We start from the raw sequence: 18,781 nt of genomic DNA on the forward strand, positions 1-18,781 counted from the left end.
CTCTCCTGTGTTATGGAATACTTTGTGGAGGATTGGTGTCAACTCTTCCCTGAATGCTTGGTAGAATTCTGCTGTGAAGTCATCTGGCCTGGGACCTTTTTCCTTGGTAGGTTTTTTATGACCCTCTCTATTTCTTCTTTTGCTATGGGTTTGTTGAGGTCCTTGATCTCAGTCTGAGATAATCTAGGGAGAGACTGTTCTTCCAAATATTTATCCATGTCTTCCATATTTCTGAATTCATTAGAATACAGGCCTTCATAGTACTTTGTGATTATCCTTTTAATCTCATTGGGGTCTGTTGTTATTGTCCCTGATTCATCCCTCATCCTGGCTGTTGATTTTTGCTCCTTTCTATCCTTGATAAGCTTTGCCAGAGGACTGTCAGTTTTGTTAATTCTTTTGTAGAACCAGCTTTTAGCTGCATTTATCTTTTGCATTGTTCCCTTGTCTTCCCACTAGTTTGACTCTGCCCTGATTTTTATTATTTCTTTTCTCTTGCTATTGGAGGGTTTTTTCTGCTGATTTTGTTCCAGTTGTTGGAGGTTTTGTGTTAACGTATCTGTCATACGCCTCTCTTCTTTTTTCATATATGCATTTAATGATATCAAGCTACCTCTGATAACTGCCTTTGCAGTGTCCCAGAAGTTTTGATACGTTGTATTCTTGTTCTCGTTAATTTGTAGAAACTTCCTAATATCCTTTCTAATCTGGGCCTGTACCCATTCATGTTACAGGAGATTGCTGTTCCTCCTCCAATTGGTTGCCCTTGCTTTTCTGGACATCCTCTTATTAATCTCCAGCTTTATGGCATGGTGATCTGAGAAAGATGTCTGCATAATATCTATGTGTTTGAATTTACTCAGGCTGGACTTGTGTCCCAGCATGTGGTCTATTCTTGAAAAAGATCCATGTGGCCTTGAGAAGAATATGGAATCCTTTGCATTTGGATGGAAAGTTCTGTAAATGTCTATCAGGCCCTGTTGCCTAAGTACATCGTTCAGCTCTATGGCCTCTTTGCTGAGCTTCTTTCCCAGTGATCTGTCAGAAAAGCATTTCATTACCTGGAAGATGACATTTGTTTAAAGGCCTGTAGGCATTAGGGAGGGAATCCTCGTGATGTAGTAGGTTAAACGTTGGGTTGTTAACCTTGAATGTAGTAGTTCAAACCTACCCGCCATTCCCTGGAAGATAACTTTATCTGTTCCAAGACTATAGATCTATGGTCTTGGAAATGCTGAACATTTACAGTTTTGTTCTGTCCTATTGGGCCACTGTGAATTGGAATCAACTTGACAGTTGTGGGGGGTTTTGGTTTGGTAGGCTTCCCACACTGTAACTCTCTGGAGGAGTAGAAAGCCTCATCTTTCTCTCTGGGAGCGGCTGGTGGGTTTGAACTGCCAACCTTGTGGTTAACAATCCAATGCCGAGCGTACAGGGGCACTACAGCTCCTTTCCACACATAAAGTGCCTTAGAGTGTAAGCTCTCTATATATTTTGCACGTATTTAGGTTTTGTTACTCTGATTATGTCTGAGAATGCATCAGTTAGACCATAAAATGAACACACAAAAACCAGAATTTATCGAATTTGTTTCCCGTATGAAAGATTGTGTACATATAATTTAGAAATCGGAAAAATAGAAGTATTTAAAAAATTATCTGATATAATTAATGTCAGGCAATCACTTAAAATATTCTGGTGTGTTTCTTTGTAACTTTTCCTACAAATATTGCCTTTGTTTTAAATAAGTGTAATCATAGTTTAGCATGCTATTTTATACTTCCCATTTTTAATGCCTGAGTCATAGTTCATACATAATATAATTAATTGCAGCTGTTGCTTTGTGTCATTAAGTTGATTTTGATTTACAGTGGCCCTATAGAATAGAGTGGAACTGCCCACGAGGGTTTCTTAGGCTGTGATCAGAAATCATTCTTCCCTTAATGCACGTTTAGGTGACCAAAGATCATGCTTTGAGCTTAATATGTTTTTCAACTTTTCAGATGATTTCCTTAGAATTAAATCTTAGACTAGAAATGCTGGGTAGAATAGTAGATACATGTTTCAAGTTTTTGATACATTTTATACAGCTGGGATTTTAAAAACGAATTACTTGTAGCATCTCTCTTTTTCTCCTTCAGGTATACGCTGGATAATAATGTCCTAAGCCTGGAGCAGAGGCAATTTTATGAAGAAAATGGGTATCTTGTCATTAAAAATCTGGTATCTGATGCTGATATTCAACGCTTTAGGTACCTCTCCCTTCCTTGTATCACAGAAATAAATGTACAATGGGAATGAAAGTTAGATTAGCTTGGGCATGTTCAGAATTCTTTTTAATGGTTGGATAGTTGGGCATGGGCGAGGGCCTGAATTCCCAAAGCAGACAGCCCAATTGCTTATAGCTCCCCCATTTAGCATTGTGTCCTCTACTTCCTCGTCTGTACAATGGGGACAATAAAAGTTCAGTACATAAACCCATGTCCTGTTGTTCAGACTAAATGAGGTCAAGTGTGCGAGGTGGACCATAGTAAGCACTTGTGTGTGTGTTTGCTATGATTAGTGCTGCAATGATGTGATTCACACACAAGTACTTCTTTGCTGATCTTCTGGCTGAGAATGGTCTCAATTCTGGAAGTAAACTCCAGCCGGCCAGTTAGGAGGCCAGGACTTGAGAGTTAGCCATATTCTCCTTCCTCCCATCTCAGTGATTTTTACTCGAGGGGTGGAGGCCCACATTGTGCAGAGAAACCAGCCCCGAAGGCAGCAAACCCTTCCCTGGCACAGGGCCAGGCAAGCAGTGCTGACGTCATTGGCAAACTTAATTTTCTAGGGACGAGTTTGAAAGGATCTGCAAAAGGGAGGTGAAACCAATGGGAATAGTGGTCATGAGAGACGTGGCCCTTGCAAAATCAGAATTTATCCCGAATGAAAAAGCCGTTACAAAGGTCCAAGATTTCCAAGAGGACGAAGAACTCTTCAGATATTGCACCCTCCCAGAGGTTTGTTTCTACCTGACTGAGCTGTCTGTCTGTCTGTCTGTCTGGGAGCTTGGAGACACGATGTTTTAATGTCATCCCTGTCTACATGGCTATAGCTCTGCTTCTCCACCAAGCTGGTTTGTCCCCTGTGCTCCCCAGGGGACCAGCGACGGTGTCTAGAGACTCCCAGGCTCTATCTAGTGGTTTGAGACCAGGTTGCAGGAAGCTTCGATGCATCGGAAACCCCTCTCGCCACCACCACCAAGATTTGTCCCTAATGTCAGGTGTCACTCATGAGATTCCCTGAGCTTGAGAATCATCTTCCATGTGAAAGCCGTGGTGGTGCTGGGGGGAGTTCTGTGAGCGAGAGAGAAAACGAAGGGTCCTACCACTTGCTATGGGCCGTCACAACCAAAGTGCAGTGACTGAGCCCATACTAGGGTGTTTATAGCACTTCAAATGCCTCAAATTAAATTCCGTAGGCACCAGAAATCAGATAGGAGGAAGTAGAGTGTGCCTTGATTTCTCGAATCAGGCCACCTTTGTATTTGAATGCCTTTTTTTTTTCATTGGCAGCTTGGACAACGTATTACCCTCAGACTTCTTTGTGTATTTAACAGGGCCATTATTTGTGTGCATAATGGCAGGAACACACTTTAGGAAAATATGGGGGTGGGGGCCAAGCTGGGGGTACAATAAACAGGGCTCAGTATTTGTGTAAAAAGACTGTTTTTACACAAGTTGATAGATAAAGTCCCCAGCTCTTCCTGAGCTGAGTTTGATGTGGGAGGGGTCACCTGCCTCCCAGACCCCCTGATGAAGCCCACTGCTGTCTCACATGCCCTCCCTGCAGCTCTTCCTGCCACAGGTTTGTTTAACATCTTCCTTCTCACTGGGCTAGACATCCAGGAGGGCGGGGCTCTCTCAGTCTCTGTTTCACCCCCACTTCCTGTCCCTCTGCGTGGTTCAGAACAACCACACTAGTAGCCATTGAGGTGACAGCGAGGTCCGCTTCACGTGTGTCAGAGCAGAACTACTGTGTCCAAAAGGAATTCCCTACTTCTTCTTTTGTTAAATAAGCATTTTATTGTGAATGAGGAAGGTTTGTAGAGGAGATCATGTGTTTGACATTTAACAATTCCTACACATTTTATTTCAGCTCAGCTCTTGCCCTACACTCCTTGTGCCAATCACTGTGCTACTCCCTCCCCCTGTTCACTGTTTCCTTCCCTCCGGCTTTCTTAATCCTCTGACCTTCACCCTGTGGTGAAGACTTCCCTTTTGACTAGAAATGGTTGATTATTTTAACTGGTCTCATACCAGCGAGCCTGGTCTGTTTTAGAATGTTCAGTTCTGTTAATGTGGAACAGAACTGTATCCACGACTTTGTGATACTTTTCAAAGCAGTTGGTAGTGGTAGCTGGGCACCATCTAGTTCTTTCAGTGTCTGGGTTGTGGAGACAGATGTTCATTTGACTGTTTCCATAGCCCATTTGATTTTTACCACACTTCTTTTTCCTCCAGATGGGTTGAGACCAAAAGTTGCATCCACAGGCTTTTTAAGGTCCTAGTCTCCACTCACCAAAGGAGGATGGCAAACTTTATCTTTGCGGATTATGTTATGTCACTTGTGGTGTCTCCCAAGACTACGGTCCTGGGTCTCCAGGCTCAGCGACTTGTTTCCTCAAGGCATTTGCTTATGTCTGAGATGTTTTCATACCTTTGGCCCCCGTATATTAATCCCATAGGGTTTTCCATGACTAATTTTTCAGAAGTAGAACTAGGTCTTTCTTCCAAGTTGCTTCTGGGTAGAATCAAACTGCCAACCTGCTGGTTAGCAGTGTTGACTATACCACGCAAGAACCGGACTTCAGTAAAGACTTGAATCCATGAGAGCTTATGAGAGCTGCAGACAGTGGGGTGTCCTTCCACAGCCTCTTCTACGAGCGAGCGACACCCACGGAGGTGGAGACGACGGCCTTCTCATTGAGCAGCTCACACTCTTCTTGGTGAAAGAGTGGTTCCTGCCCTCCCCTGATAGCTCGGACAATGAGATCTTTGTAGAAGGACTGATGGTGCATCCAGCTGGCTCACAAGTCCCCTACCTGGCTCAGAGTGCTGTAGCAGCGAGATTAGATGTCTGATGATTTCCAATGATCGATGCCTACTTTCAAATTTTATTTTTGGCAATGTGTACATTACCAATTGTTTCAAAATGATTGCCACTGCGATTTTGGTTCTTGAATGGCTAGCTGCACGTTCAGACGGTGGTGCTTGCCCGCGCCTCTGAATTCCTTTGAGGTTTATTACTTTTTTCTTCCCCTTTAGATTCTGAAATATGTGGAGTGTTTCACTGGACCCAACATTTTGGCCATGCACACGATGCTGATAAACAAGCCTCCGGATACTGGTAAAGGGCTCTTGTTTGTTAGGGAGAGACCAGAACACCCCATTACATTTGAAGTGTGTACGGTTGACGTTCTAACCTCAGCTGTGTGCGTATCTGTCCAACCTAGAGTGAGTAGATGTACTTTGGGTAAAGCCGTACAATAGCTGAAGCACTGCCACTGAGTGGACTCTAGCAGCCTTTAGATAAAGGATTCTAGATGAAGATGCAACCTCAGAGAAACCCTCTAAAGGGTTTCTGAGAATGGACATCATTTTTGGGGGGTGGGAGCAACAGCTTCATCTGTCCCCCAAGGAACAGATAATGGATTGGAACAGCTGACTTTGTGGTTAGCAGTCCCAACAGCACCACCAGGCTCTTTTAAAATTGCTCAGGTTTTAAAAATGACGAAGAATAATGGTGATTGAAGATGTTATCTGTAGTAGTGTTGCCGAATATTCAGGTAATTGGCTTCTCGGAGGCTGTAGTGCAAACATTGCTGTCGTACATCATAACCAGTAGCTAGGAGCTGTCAAGTTGATTCCCGTGCATAACGACTCAATGTGTATCAAACCGAACTGTGCTCTAGAGTTTTCAATGGATGTCTTTTTTTTTTAAAGTAGATCTCTGGCCTTTCAATTAGCAGCCAACCACACAAACCCTTTGTTCTTCACATTTCATACGCTCCTGTTACCCAGCAGCTCTGGGCTGTACCAGCCATTCTTAACCACGATGCTAAGGAGACCTGATGACATAGTGGTGGGCTGCAACTGAAAGCTAATGGGCCAAACCCACCAGGCAGGACATGAAGGAAAGAGGAGGCATCTGCATCTGGAACGATCTCTCCCCCAAGCGCCCCTAGAACGGGTCCACCAATCCCGGTGCCAGAAGTGCCGCTCGCTATGGGTTGGAATTGGCAATGGAAGTGGGTTTGATTTGGTTTGGGGTTACCAATGAATATGTGAATTTTTCATTCGTTTTTAAAAATAAATCATTTTATTAGGGGCTCATACAACTCTTATCACAATCCATACATACATCAATTGAGTAAAGCACCCTTATACATTCATTGCCCTAGTCATTCTCAAAATTCGCCTCTACTTGGGTTCCTGGAATCCGCTGATTTTCTTTTTTCTCCCCTCCCTCTCTCCCCTCCCCCTCCCTCATGAACCCTTAATAGTTTATAAATTATTATTTCATCTTACACTGCCCGGCGTCTCCCCTCACCCACCTTCCCGTTCCCATTCCCCAGAGGAATTTTTCATTCTCGATTCAACGTTATTATTAAAATCTACAACATTAACCTTATTATTACAGCCACACACTGTGGTGCTTACTAAAGTTTCACGTACGTGGGAAAATTCAAATTGTTAGCCTCAGTCTAACTAGCCTCAGAAGGTAACACCCTGCTGTGGAGTCAATTCTGTCTCAGAGAGACTCTATAGGACCTAGGACAAAGTAGAATTGCCCTGGTGGTGTTCCATGACTGTAAATCCTTACTGGAATAGAAACTCCTCTTTCTCCCTCAGACAGGCTGGTAGTTTCGAACTGTTGACCTCATGTTTATCAGCCCATTGCACAATCCACTATGTCACCGGGGCTGCTAATGAAGAGGGTAGAGCCCAGGAAATTTTACCTTCAGAGATCCTCATGCCTGTAGCTCTTGTGCTAAGCCCTGCCACACTAGCAGCAATAAATCAGCCACCAGAGAGTTCCTTTTTCTACTCTTTCTTCCTCTTTATGGCTGGGAGAAATTCATTTGTGGACGTGTGCTGCAGCATTACTGAGTCTCTCTGCCTCCCAATGGCTTCCAGGGACCAGGCTCAGAGAGGAAAACCAGGCACAAACACAGTGACCACACAGGTCACATATAGTCCTGTAGGAAAAACCTTCTTAGCCTCTACCCCCTCTTTTTTTTTTGGCACTCACCCACTGCCATTTGAGTCCGTTCCACCTCCGAGGGACCCGGCGGGGCAGAGTAGAAAGCTCTAAGGGCTTCCGAAATGAACAAGGACAGATAATCTCATCCTTTCCCCTCTGTGGGTTCAAACCACTGACACTGTGGTTGGCCGTGTAATGCTTAACCAGAGGGGCCAGCAGGCCTGTAGAAGGCTGTTGAAAGTCAAGTTCACTGCCATGGAGTCAATTCCAACTTGCAGTGACCCGCAATACAGAGGGAAACGGAACCAAGGCGTTTCCAAGATGGTCACTGTTCATGGGAGTAGAAAGCCTTATCTTTCTCCCACAGAGCAGCTGGTGGCTTCGAACCGCGGACCAGCAACCCAACACGTAACCCCTATACCACCAGGGCTCCTGACAGAACTGCTGTACTCCTGAAGTGGGAATAACTCTCCAGTCTCCTCCCCCACCGGCTCTGGTTACCACTAAGTATCCTTGTATCTCTACGCATTCGTCTGTGCTAGAGATTTCAGATGCACACGGTCAGGCAGTATTTGTTTCTTCTGTTTCCACTGAACGTCTGTTTTCAAGGTTCTTCCAGGTTAGCGCATGTATCAGAATTTCATTTCTCCTGATCGCAGAGTCATTTTCCATGGTAGGTCTGGATATGCTGGTGCCTGGTATAAACAGTTTGTTCTTGGTTACTCACCAAAAGGTTGGTGGTTTGAACCTGCTGTGGAAGAATGCCCTGGACCTCTGTGTCCTTACCGATTTCAGCCCAGCAACCCCTGCGGAGTACTACTCGGTAACACGCAAGGCTGCTGGGGGCAGGCATCAACTCGATAGCATTGTGTTTGGTTGGGGGGGTCGGAGGAGGCACATACCGATAGTAGGTTGTCCCTTGAGCTGCTTTTAACTGCTGGCTCTGTTTCAGGCAAGAAGACCTCCCGCCACCCCCTACACCAGGATCTGCACTATTTCCCCTTCCGGCCCATCAACAACATCGTGTGTGCCTGGACAGCGATGGAGCACATCGACAGGAACAACGGCTGTCTGGTTGTGCTTCCTGGCACCCACAAGGGCCCCCTGAAGGAGCATGACTACCCCAAGTGGGAGGTAGGCTTGCCTAGTGGCTTAGTCCAAACCAGAATCCACTTCGTGGCTCTCTGCCACATCCGCGAACATGAAGGGCGTTCACCTAGATAGCATTTCTTTGCTCAGTGAAAAACAAGGTCCTGTGAGTTGGCATTAGAACCAGAGAAAGTGAAAAGGTGTCAGGAAGTGTTAGGAAGTCAACTGGTTGGGGGACTGTGGCAGGTATGGCATAGGATCTGAGGCTGGAAGCCAAATTTACATAGAGCTGGGACATAAATCATTTCAAGACTACCTGTATGGGGTCAGTGACAAGTCAGTTTTATATGCTGATGGCTCTTGGAGCCAAGAAGAGGATAGGCCCCGCTCTTGGCTGGAGAGGTCAGCAAAGACTCTGTGGAGGCTGGAGTTTAAGCTGAGCCTTGAAGGAGTGGTAGAGGCTGGTTGCACAGGGAGTGTGCAGGGAGACTCTGGGATCCAGGGAGCCTGTCCTCTGTTAGGAGCTGGATGGACCCAGGATCCCCCAGTCTACATGGTCTCCTCTGGGGGAGTGACAGTGGTGATGAGGCTGACAAAGTGCATTAGGACCATATTGGAAAGGACTTTGCTTGTACTAATGAGCTTGCACTTTATGTGGGGGGATTGTTATTGCTAGAGGCCACCTACAACATCATTTGTCCTTCCTCCTGGTGTTTCCCGCCTCCCCTCCTCATTCTCTTCAACCTTCCTGGATTTTCTTCTTGGGAAAATTTTTCCCTCTTGGTCTCAAATTTTAAGCCATGTGCACCTAGTTCCTTATTGTTATTTTCCACCTTAACCCCATCCCCAAAACAACAACAACAACACCCAAGCAAAAACAACCAAACTCACTGCCATCGAGTTGATGCCAACTCATAGCAGCCCTCTAGCACAGAGTAGACCTGCCTTGGTGAGTTTCAGAGACCTGTGTATTGTCTGATTGTAAATTAAACCATGCGAGTAGGTTCAGTTCCAGATCTGAAGTGTCACTGAGTGCCATCGAATCAGATTCCCCCCAGGCGCTGCCTGAGGAATAAGCCTGGGCTCTGGAGTCTTTTCTACCTTTTCCTCCCACTTTGTCCAGGACTTCTAAACTGATCCCTTTCCAGGCAGTTGGTAGGGGTCGACTCAGCAAGATTATTTTGGGATTCCTACATTCTGTTGCGTGTATGAGTCATTGATTCCTTTCCGTGGCTCCACAGTCTGCGATTGTGCACGGGCGTGGCAGTTTGCTTATTCCTTCAGCGAGGAAGTAGGAGGTGATGCTGAATGTATGAGTGACGAGGTCTAGTTGTTTTTCTTTTCAAGAATGATGATCCCGTGCTCTGATGCAGGATGCATTGAAGGGGTAGGACTCTGGAGACAGAGAAAGCAGAGAGGGAGCAATTTGTGTTGTAAGTGTAAGGCAATACGGTCCTAAAATTGCTGGATGCTGGTTAGGACGGAAAGAGCATCTGTTTTCAAGGCAGGAAGGGGGCTTTGTGGTTCTGGACGAAGTGGTAAGTAGAAATCGTTTCATCTGAATCCTGATACAAAATCATCGCTGCGAATTCCATCATTCACGTTATGGGTTAGTAAGGGTTTAGTGTGAGCACCAGCAGTGGACTCTGGGTAACTTCAGTCAAAGGCAGCAGGGGTCTTGGAAGTTTGCAGAGTCTGTGAGAAAGCAGGCAGGCTAGCTCCAGGGGTGGGAGAGCAGGCGTCACTGCTTGATAGGAACAGCCTGGGGCTGGATGCCAGGCCTGGGCAATCTTGCCTTGGTGATATAGTCAGTCCCTGCTACTCTGCTCAGATTCAAAGTAGCAGAACATGGACATCTGATTGGCACTGCTGGGGCCATGTATCTACCTTGACTAGGAGAGAGGGTACTGATGAGTATCCCAGCAAACTAACCAGTAGGGAATTGCTCATCCTCCAAAGGAATTGGTATACTCTTAGACAGAAGAATTCCAGGAGAGCCATCCATAAAGGCTTAGAGGCTTTAACTACTTCTCGTGTTTGTTCCTTTGAGCAACAAGGACACATCACCTACTACCTAAAGCAGTCACTCGCTTTGGAAATAGTTATAAGCAATACAGTGTTATCCCTGACTATTGGTCTTTCTTTACCTGGATGTGGCAGAAGTAGCTTTTGAACTCAGTGTACTGGAGCGTTTCCCCAAACTCACTGGGGAAAGAGTGAGCTTGCCAGCGGTCCTCCAGAGGAGCAATCGGTGCCAAGGTGTCCCGGTGAAGGGAATCTCACGCTGGGAAGTACCAGTCCCACAGTCAGGCTGGAGATGCATCAAAGGCTCATGTGAAGCTGGTTGAGCTCTTCGCTTATAATTCGGCCATGAAGGGGAGGTGGAGACGCCAAAGTTTTCCATTTGGCCCCCCTAAATCAATGAGTCATGTAACCTGTGGACCTTTAAAGGAAGACAGACCTTAGAGACACTCCTGCCTCCTTCCATGGAGTCTGATGGAGAGATCCACCTTTCTCCGCAAGAGGTTGGACAGCCCTTGTCTGCCCCGATGGCTCACGGGTAAAGTTTGTCATTCTTGCGCTCCCGCAAGTCGAGACAAGGCCGCTGTTGTGTGTTCCAGGGGGGCGTCAACAAAATGTACCACGGGATTCGGGACTACGACAAGAACAATGCACGAGTGCACCTGGTGATGGAGAAGGGAGACACCGTTTTATTTCATCCTCTGCTCATCCACGGGTCCGGTCAGAACAGAACCCAGGGATTCCGGAAGGTAGGCATTTGCATGGCTGCGTTCCCCAAAGAGGAATGGCCTTGCGTGTATCAACCAGTTACCAAAGGTGGAAGTTTTGTAAATTTGAACTTAACTTCCCTTTCGTCCATTTTATTCACCTGGGGATATATTTGCCTACCTTGATTTTTTTTTTCCCTTCTCTTTTTGCCTCTTATCAGTAAGAACCAGGTTACGTAAGCATCTTATTGCTTCTGAGTCCAGAACATCCTCAGGATTGCTTCACACACATACATCAAAATGATCATTTACCTTCTTGGTAGCTGACACCCTGTATTTTCTAAGGCAAACCTAATGGCCTAAATACTGAAATCATAACATTTGGCATACACTTAGCTCAGAGGAAATTCTATATTCTTTTTTGCTCTTGAGAAAACACATTACTGAACTGTGACCAAGTTTGTGGATTGAAAGCCCAGAAACCAGCTTTCACATGAAGTCCTGTGTGTACACCCGTTAGCCTCAGACGTCTTAAAAGTTTCTGACTTTCCATTTAAAAGCAGCCGATCCTGTAAGGCTCTCTTAAATTCAGATGGTCTCATAGTCCCCTGGGCTCGCATATCCCCTGGTGAGGGGATGGTGGGCACGAAGTCTTGGGGCTCCCTGGAGCTTCATGTGAGTTCCCAGTGTGCCACCCCGTCCCACAAGGCCCTGCAGTCTACCCGAGGCCCGGGGTGAAGTGCTGCTTGTGGGGCCTTTAAAAAGCTCATGGGAATAAAACTCCATTATCTTTCCCACAACTTTTTTGAAGCTGCCTCAGGTTTCGTCTTTCATTTAGTCCTCTTCCCACCACACTCAGCAGGGCCAGGATTGGGGCGAAGCAAGCCAGGCTCTGAGGTTTTTTGTTTTCTGTTTTCCGCATCTGAGTTAGGAACCTCAGGCCCAAAAATTATTGGCAGGAAGAATGCCAAATGTGTAGTCATCAGAAGAAATGCTTCGCCAACAGGTGTCTTGGCTTATCATTCACATGCCTTGCGATTCAGTAGTTCCGTCCCATTGAGGAGAGTGTGCAGTCCTCGCCCCATCCCTTTCAGAGCAGTCTCCTCGTACTCATTGCTTGCATTCCCTCGCCACCTCCCTGGCCAAGCCCCCAAGAACCCGTTCATATAGGTACTGACTCTACAGGGTACCGAGCTTGGGTTTCGTTCTCAGAAAGATATTTTAAAAACTAACAATAGCCAAGTACAACCCAAAAAAGACAGCAGCAAACATTAAAAAACTAGAACATGCTTAAAATGGGTCAAAAGGGCAATCAAAGGATGAGGTGTTCGATTATACCCTGAGTGCATCCGCAATAGTCCACTTTCCAACGCACTCTGTGTGGCAGCAAGGTGAGCTGCATCCCTGCGCCGTGGTCAGAAGGGATTCCATAGAGTCGCGAGCCATGTATGTTTCCCCCTTCATTTGTAATTTTTCACTGAAACAACTTTAGAAAGGGCCAGAAGGGAGATCAAATGATAAGATTACATCTAACCTAACTATATCTGCCATCACAGACGGTACAGTGCTCTCTGTGTGATAACAAGGCTGTTCACATCCTAGACTAAATTAATATTGTAATGCACTATTGTGAGCTTTCATATACTAGCTTTTTAATTAAAAATTTTAATGTATTTTTTTAAATGTATCTTAAAATACATCAATCTATGAAAAAAAACCCAACAGTAACGTTGGAGAAAGACACATGCGTCAACATGCACATTTCAAGCTCCGCTTTGGCTGTCGGTGTGTGTCATCGAGATGCAGAGACTTAGCGTTGGACAAGGAGCTTGTAGTGCCAATGCTTGATGCTTTGCCAAAACAGGTGCTCCTTCGGACAGCTGGGATCATTTAAAAATGATCATCTCCTGACCAGCAGGAGGAATTGTCACCACTGCCTTATAATATAGATATGCTTCTACCGTTGTTGTTTTTTTCAAAAACAGGAAGTGCCAAGTGACTCAGCCTTACCCTTAGAAGGACAGTGGATATTATATTTCAATGATGTTGGCCTTTAAATATCCATTTATCTTGAGAGGAGGTGTGAGCTATTTGCTTTCTCATGGTATTTTCGACTCTTGGGGAAGCTCTTGTCATTGAAATAATAACCCCTCCTAAAGCAGACTGTGTAGCTCATTTTGCCCCTGAGAAAATGAACAACCACAGAGTGTGTGTAGCTTAGGACCTTAGGATGTCTGCTGATTAGAAGGATGTTTTTATTACCTCTCTACCCGGAAACATTTTATTTTTAATCATTTTATTGGGGGCTCATACACAACTCTGATCATAATCCATTCATTGTGTCAAGCCCACTTGTACATTCGTTGCCATCATCTTTCTCAAAACGTTTGCTTTCTACTTGAGCCCTTGGTATGAGTTCCTCATTTTTTTCTCCTCCCTCCCCACACCCCACTCCCTCCCCTGAAACATTTTTGAAAATCGATATCACAACTTGTTAAAAAACGACTTGCAATTTCTCAATGATCCTTTGCCGAGACTACAAAGAAAGTGGTTTTGGGTACAATTGAACAGGCTTTCAATCTAGAGGCCCACTGTTGGGTTAAATAATTAACTTTCTACATGACAGTACCTTGGTTGGTTGCTGGTATTAGTGGAATCCCCCCGCCTCACCAGTAGTCCATTGTTCGCTTTATACAGGCCATTTCCTGCCATTATGCCAGCGGGACTTGCTACTACATTGATGTGAAGGGCACCAGTCAAGAAAACATTGCGAATGAAGTGGTCAACCTAGCACATCGACGTTATGGATTACAAGACTCTAACGTTAACATAAAGGTAGGGTTTCATGAAATGAAAAGGTGAAGGTTTCTTCTGCAACTGCTTAATGATTATTCACAAAGGGGCTAAGCAGGTGTGGAAAGAAAGCAGGACAATGTTTATACTATGACCACACATAAATAACATCTACCCAGTTACCCATCGGGTCAGTGGTTCAATACACTAGCCACATGACAGAAGAAAGATGAGGTTGTCTCACCCTGTAAAGATTTTTAAAAGCCTTGGCAGTTCTACTCTGTCCAATTGGGTCGCTATGAGTCAGGATTCGGCTCAGTGGCAGTGAGTTCATTCTATATATTTTTTTTCAGTTATGTTACCTGTAATTATCAAGTTTCCCAAATAGAACAGCACTGACAATATGGGTATCCACTTGCTTAGTTCGGTTAATCTCTTTTAGATGTTGGTAAATACATTAATGGGCATCTCAGAATGTTTTTAACTGGAACGACTGTGGGGACATATTTGTTTGGCTGTTGCGTCGAGGCTAGAGCATCTCTGTCTTGCGGTGAAAGGATGAATCGGAGAGTCCCACAGCTGTGTTTTGTTTGGTATTGTTTGCAGGACATTTGGCACCTAAGAGCCCGGCTTGTGAGAGGGGAGTGGAAAACCCGTTGACCCAGTTCGTTGAGGCTCCTCCTCTCCCAGACAATGGAACTACCAATAGTGGTGAAGGGAAATGCTTTCTTAATGAAATGATGTAATCTTCTCTATCCTTTGTTAATCAAGCTGAACACACGTATCTATCAGGTACTCAATTGCATATGGGTAATTTTCAAGTGCTGTGATTTTGCCCTGACAGCTGTAAACACCAATGGAACCCACCCCCCTTGCCATCTGGTTGCTTCTGGCCCCCTCAGACAGAGTGGAACCGCTCATAGAGTTTCCACTGCCGCAATCTTTATGCAGTGGAATGGCTGCATCTCCCGCCTGCAGAGCAGCTGGTAGGTTAGAACCACCAATCTTTTTGTTAGCAACTGAGCACTCACCCACTGCACCACTAGCACTACTTGAAACAAACTTCCGGTTACAGCGAATAAAGTGATTGATTGATTTAACTGTGTTAAGTTAGTTTTTCTTGGGGAACCCAGGGAGGAGGTGGGTTGCACACAACACCACCAAACAAAACGTGCATTACTTGTTGGATGGACAACTAATTTGCTCTGTATACTTTCACCCAAACCGCAACGAAAACAACAGCAAATAATGATGGTAACAATGTTCTAAGACTTCACTTTGCTCTGTACCCAAGCAGAAACACGTGCTTTGGCATTCAGGGTGTGTCAAGCTCTGCACGCTTCTGGTAAACCCCTCACCCAGCAGTCTCATGTCATGAGTGGTTTCTTTTGAAATCTAGTGTCATGTCAACATGGGCACACACAATAAAGGGCAGGAGGGCATAGAGGCAAGTCACTGGCATGGGTTTCTTTCCCAAACTTCTCCCACCCCATCTCCCTCCTTTAAAAATAGCCTGCGTCTTCCAGCATCGCTGTCTCTGGGCCTGAAGAGTAAGCGGGACGATGGTGTCCTCTGAGGTTTCCTATGGAGCCGGGAAGCCCAAACCCCACAGCATTTGTGAGTGAAAGCTGACCTCAGCCAGGGCACAGGGACACTTTGGGATCGTTTCGGTGTACGTTCAGAGTGAGCATGGGTTGGGTAAAATGATCTCAATCAACATCGCGTTTCTATGCTAGCTGAGGGCAGTCAGGAGCCACCATCCTTATTTTAAAAAGGGAGCAAAGAAAACATCCGAGTCAGGGCTTTAATAAGAAAGAACTAGCAGAGTAGAGACTCCCTGTCTCAGCAGTCTGTGAAGCAGACGTTTCCCTGACTCTGTCGCTCCGGGTTGACTCCCAGCAGAAGCTCAGTCCCAGCTGAAGATGGGGCAGGAGGGTCCATGGCAGAGTCCAGGCAGACTGGTTTACACTGGGATGACCGGAAAGAGAACAGATGGAAAAGGACTGCTGGTCTGAGCAGCGTGCACGGAGCGCGGTTTTCTCCTGGCACAGTCTTCAAAACAGTCTCTTTCCAAGTTAAAAGAAATTTGCAAACAGAACAAAAACAAAAAAACTTCAACAGACTGCGCAAGCCACGATTTTGTTTTTCCTGTGTGCATTTTTGAGTCGAAGTCATACTACTCAACCAGGAAACATTCCTGTCAGATCTTACCCATGTCCACTCTACATGAATTCATCATACAAACATTCAACAAGTATCCAGGTGGTGCAAACAGTAAGGCATACAACTACTAAGCAGTGGGCCGGCAGGTCAAATCCACCAAGAGGTGCCTTAGGAGACAGGCCAGAAGATGTGCTTCTGAAAGGCCTCAAACTCACCACCACCAAGCTGGCTGTGATTCTTCGTGACCCTATCAGACAGGGTAGAATGGCCCCTGTGGGTTTCTGAGACTGTAACTCTCCCTCTTTTTTAAAAGGTCATTTTATTGGGGGCTCACACAACTCTGATCACAATCCACACACCCATCCATTGTGTCAAGCACATCTGTACATTTGTTGCCATCATCATTCTCAAAACATTTTCTTTCTACTTGAGCCCTTGGTATCAGCTCATTTCCCCGCCCCTCCCTTCTCCACTCCTACTCCCTCACCCTTGATAATTTATAAATTTTTATTTTTTTCATGTCTTACACTGTCTAATGTCTCTCATCACCCCCTTTTCTTTTGTATATTCCCCTGGGAGGGGGTTATATGTAGATTATTTTGATCAGTTCCCCCTATCTCCCCCCACCTTTCCCTTACCCTCCTGGTATTGCTACTCTCATTATTGGTCCTGAGGGGTTTATCTGTCCTGGATTCCCTGTGTTTCCATCTCTTAGCTTTACCCATGTACATCCTCTGGTCTAACTGGATTTGTAAGGTCAAAATGGGATCATGATATTGGGGAGGAGGAAGCATTAAAGAACTAGAGGAAAGTGGTATGTTTTATCGGTGCTATACCGCACTTTAGCTAGCTCATCTCCTCCCCACGACCCTTCTGTACGGGGATGTTCAGTTGCCTACAGATGAGTCTTGGGTCCACAATCTGCACTCCCCCTCATTCACAATGATTTTATTTTTTGTTCTTTGATGCCTGATACCTGATCCTATCAACACCACGTGATCACACAGGCTGGTGTGCTTCTTCCATGTGGGCTTTGTTGCTTCTCAGCTAGATGGCCATTTGTGTATCTTCAAGTCTTTAATACCCCCAATATCTTCTAATAGCCGGGAACCATCAGATTTCTTCATCGAATTTGCTTATGTACCCAATTTGTCTTCAGCGATTGTGTCAGGAAGGTGAGCATCACAGATTGCCAGGTTAATAGAATGAAGTGTACTTGCATTGAGAGAGTGCTTGAGTGGAAACTCTGTCTATCTGCTACCTTAATACTAAACCAATAAATATATGTACATAGATATATTTCCCCATCCCCATGAGTATATGTACCATATATATTCATGTATATGCCGAATTTTTCAGTACAATTTTAATGAAGTTTCTGTGGTAAAATTAGGTGCCTCTGCTGTATTTGCATTGGCTTGTACTTGAGTATATATGATATATATCACATATATATATATATTTACATACGTACATTCCTGTATTTAGACATCTATAAATACCCTTTGCCTCCTAGTTCTTTCCTCTATTTCCTTTTACTTTCTTCTTGCCCCACTATCACGTTCAGCCTTCATTTGGGTTTCTGTAATTCCTCTCAGTTACATGGCCCTTGATCAAGCCCTACCAGGCCTACAACACCATCCTGGCCATTGATTTTAGATCACTTGTTCCCTTGGCCCTGGGTTTGTTAACACCTACTTCCTTTCCCCCGCCTCCACCTCTCCCATATCCCCTCTGAAACCCTCGGTCCAGTTGTTTTCTCCTGTGGATTGTTTATCCCACCTTTCGTATCTAGATAGACCTGTAGAGATAATATGCACAAAAACAAGACAGAGCAAAACAAAGCAACAAAAGAAAACAAAACAACAACCAAAAAAACCAACCACAAAAAAAGAAAAGCCTATAAATAGTTCAAGGTCTGTTTGTTGACCTTTAGGAGTGCTTTCTGGTCTAGTCTGATGGGGTGCCACACCCTGGCCCCAAAGTCTATTTTTGGTATTCCTTGTGGTCTTCATTGCTCTGCACCCCTTGCTGTTCTGTTACATGCTCTTGTTTCGCCTCCCTGTGGTGGGGTCAGATTGGGAACAATTCCTGCACTGTGTCTCCAGTGTGGTCCCCAGTAGCGCAATGGGTCAGTGGCAAGACGGTAACTTGTGACAGGAGTAGAAAGTCTCCCAGAGAATGACTGGTGTTTTTGCACCGCTGACTTTGCCTTTAGTAGCCCACCAAGGCTCCTCCCAGAAAGACCAGAACATCGCAAACCTTGAAAGCTTAGACCTGCACCTTCAGGGTCATGCTGAGTCGGCTAACACAGCGGTGACTGACAGCAGCAGCAAACCCAGCACCCACTTGATGGGCTAACACTAGATGGAACAGGATGATAATATCGTGGTGGCAGGGGAGTGCTCTGGTGACCCCGAGGACTCTGCCCTGGGAGCCAACGTCAGCTGGAAAGATAAAGACATGAGCAAGGACTGTCACATGACCTTGGCATATGGGGAAAAGCCTGGCATCCCAGACTTGTTGCTCTATGAGCTGGGTAGCAGTTTGCTGAGTAAACTGCCCCATGGGGTTTCCAAGAAGTATCCTTTCAAAGGCAGATCTCCCAGCCTGTCTCTAGTGTGCCTTTGGGTGGGTTCCAATTGTGTGTTCATCTGGGTACATTAGAGAAACAAGTCCACAGAAACTCACGTATAAGAGAGAGTTTTATATAAAGGTTAAGTGCGCATCAAGAAAACATCCCAACCCAGTGCTGCCCA

At 45.3% G+C, this 18,781-nt stretch overlaps 1 protein-coding gene across 2 annotated transcripts in view; it reads left to right on the forward strand.

The window, feature by feature from the left end:
• Positions 1-14,959, forward strand: part of PHYH (phytanoyl-CoA 2-hydroxylase) — a 28,265-nt gene extending 13,306 nt beyond the window's left edge. For both annotated transcript variants that reach the window (XM_075552363.1, XM_075552362.1), the window contains exons 3-9: positions 2,142-2,252; positions 2,834-3,002; positions 5,310-5,391; positions 8,201-8,382; positions 10,959-11,108; positions 13,764-13,901; positions 14,466-14,959. In XM_075552363.1, the coding sequence (XP_075408478.1) occupies positions 2,142-2,252; positions 2,834-3,002; positions 5,310-5,391; positions 8,201-8,382; positions 10,959-11,108; positions 13,764-13,901; positions 14,466-14,519 (886 nt within the window). In that variant the 3' untranslated portion in view covers positions 14,520-14,959. The remainder of the gene's footprint in view (positions 1-2,141; positions 2,253-2,833; positions 3,003-5,309; positions 5,392-8,200; positions 8,383-10,958; positions 11,109-13,763; positions 13,902-14,465) is intronic.
• Positions 14,960-18,781: the final 3,822 nt, after the last annotated feature.

The sequence above is a fragment of the Tenrec ecaudatus genome, chromosome 6, assembly GCF_050624435.1.
Source record: "Tenrec ecaudatus isolate mTenEca1 chromosome 6, mTenEca1.hap1, whole genome shotgun sequence".
Taxonomy (NCBI): Eukaryota; Metazoa; Chordata; class Mammalia; order Afrosoricida; family Tenrecidae; genus Tenrec; species Tenrec ecaudatus.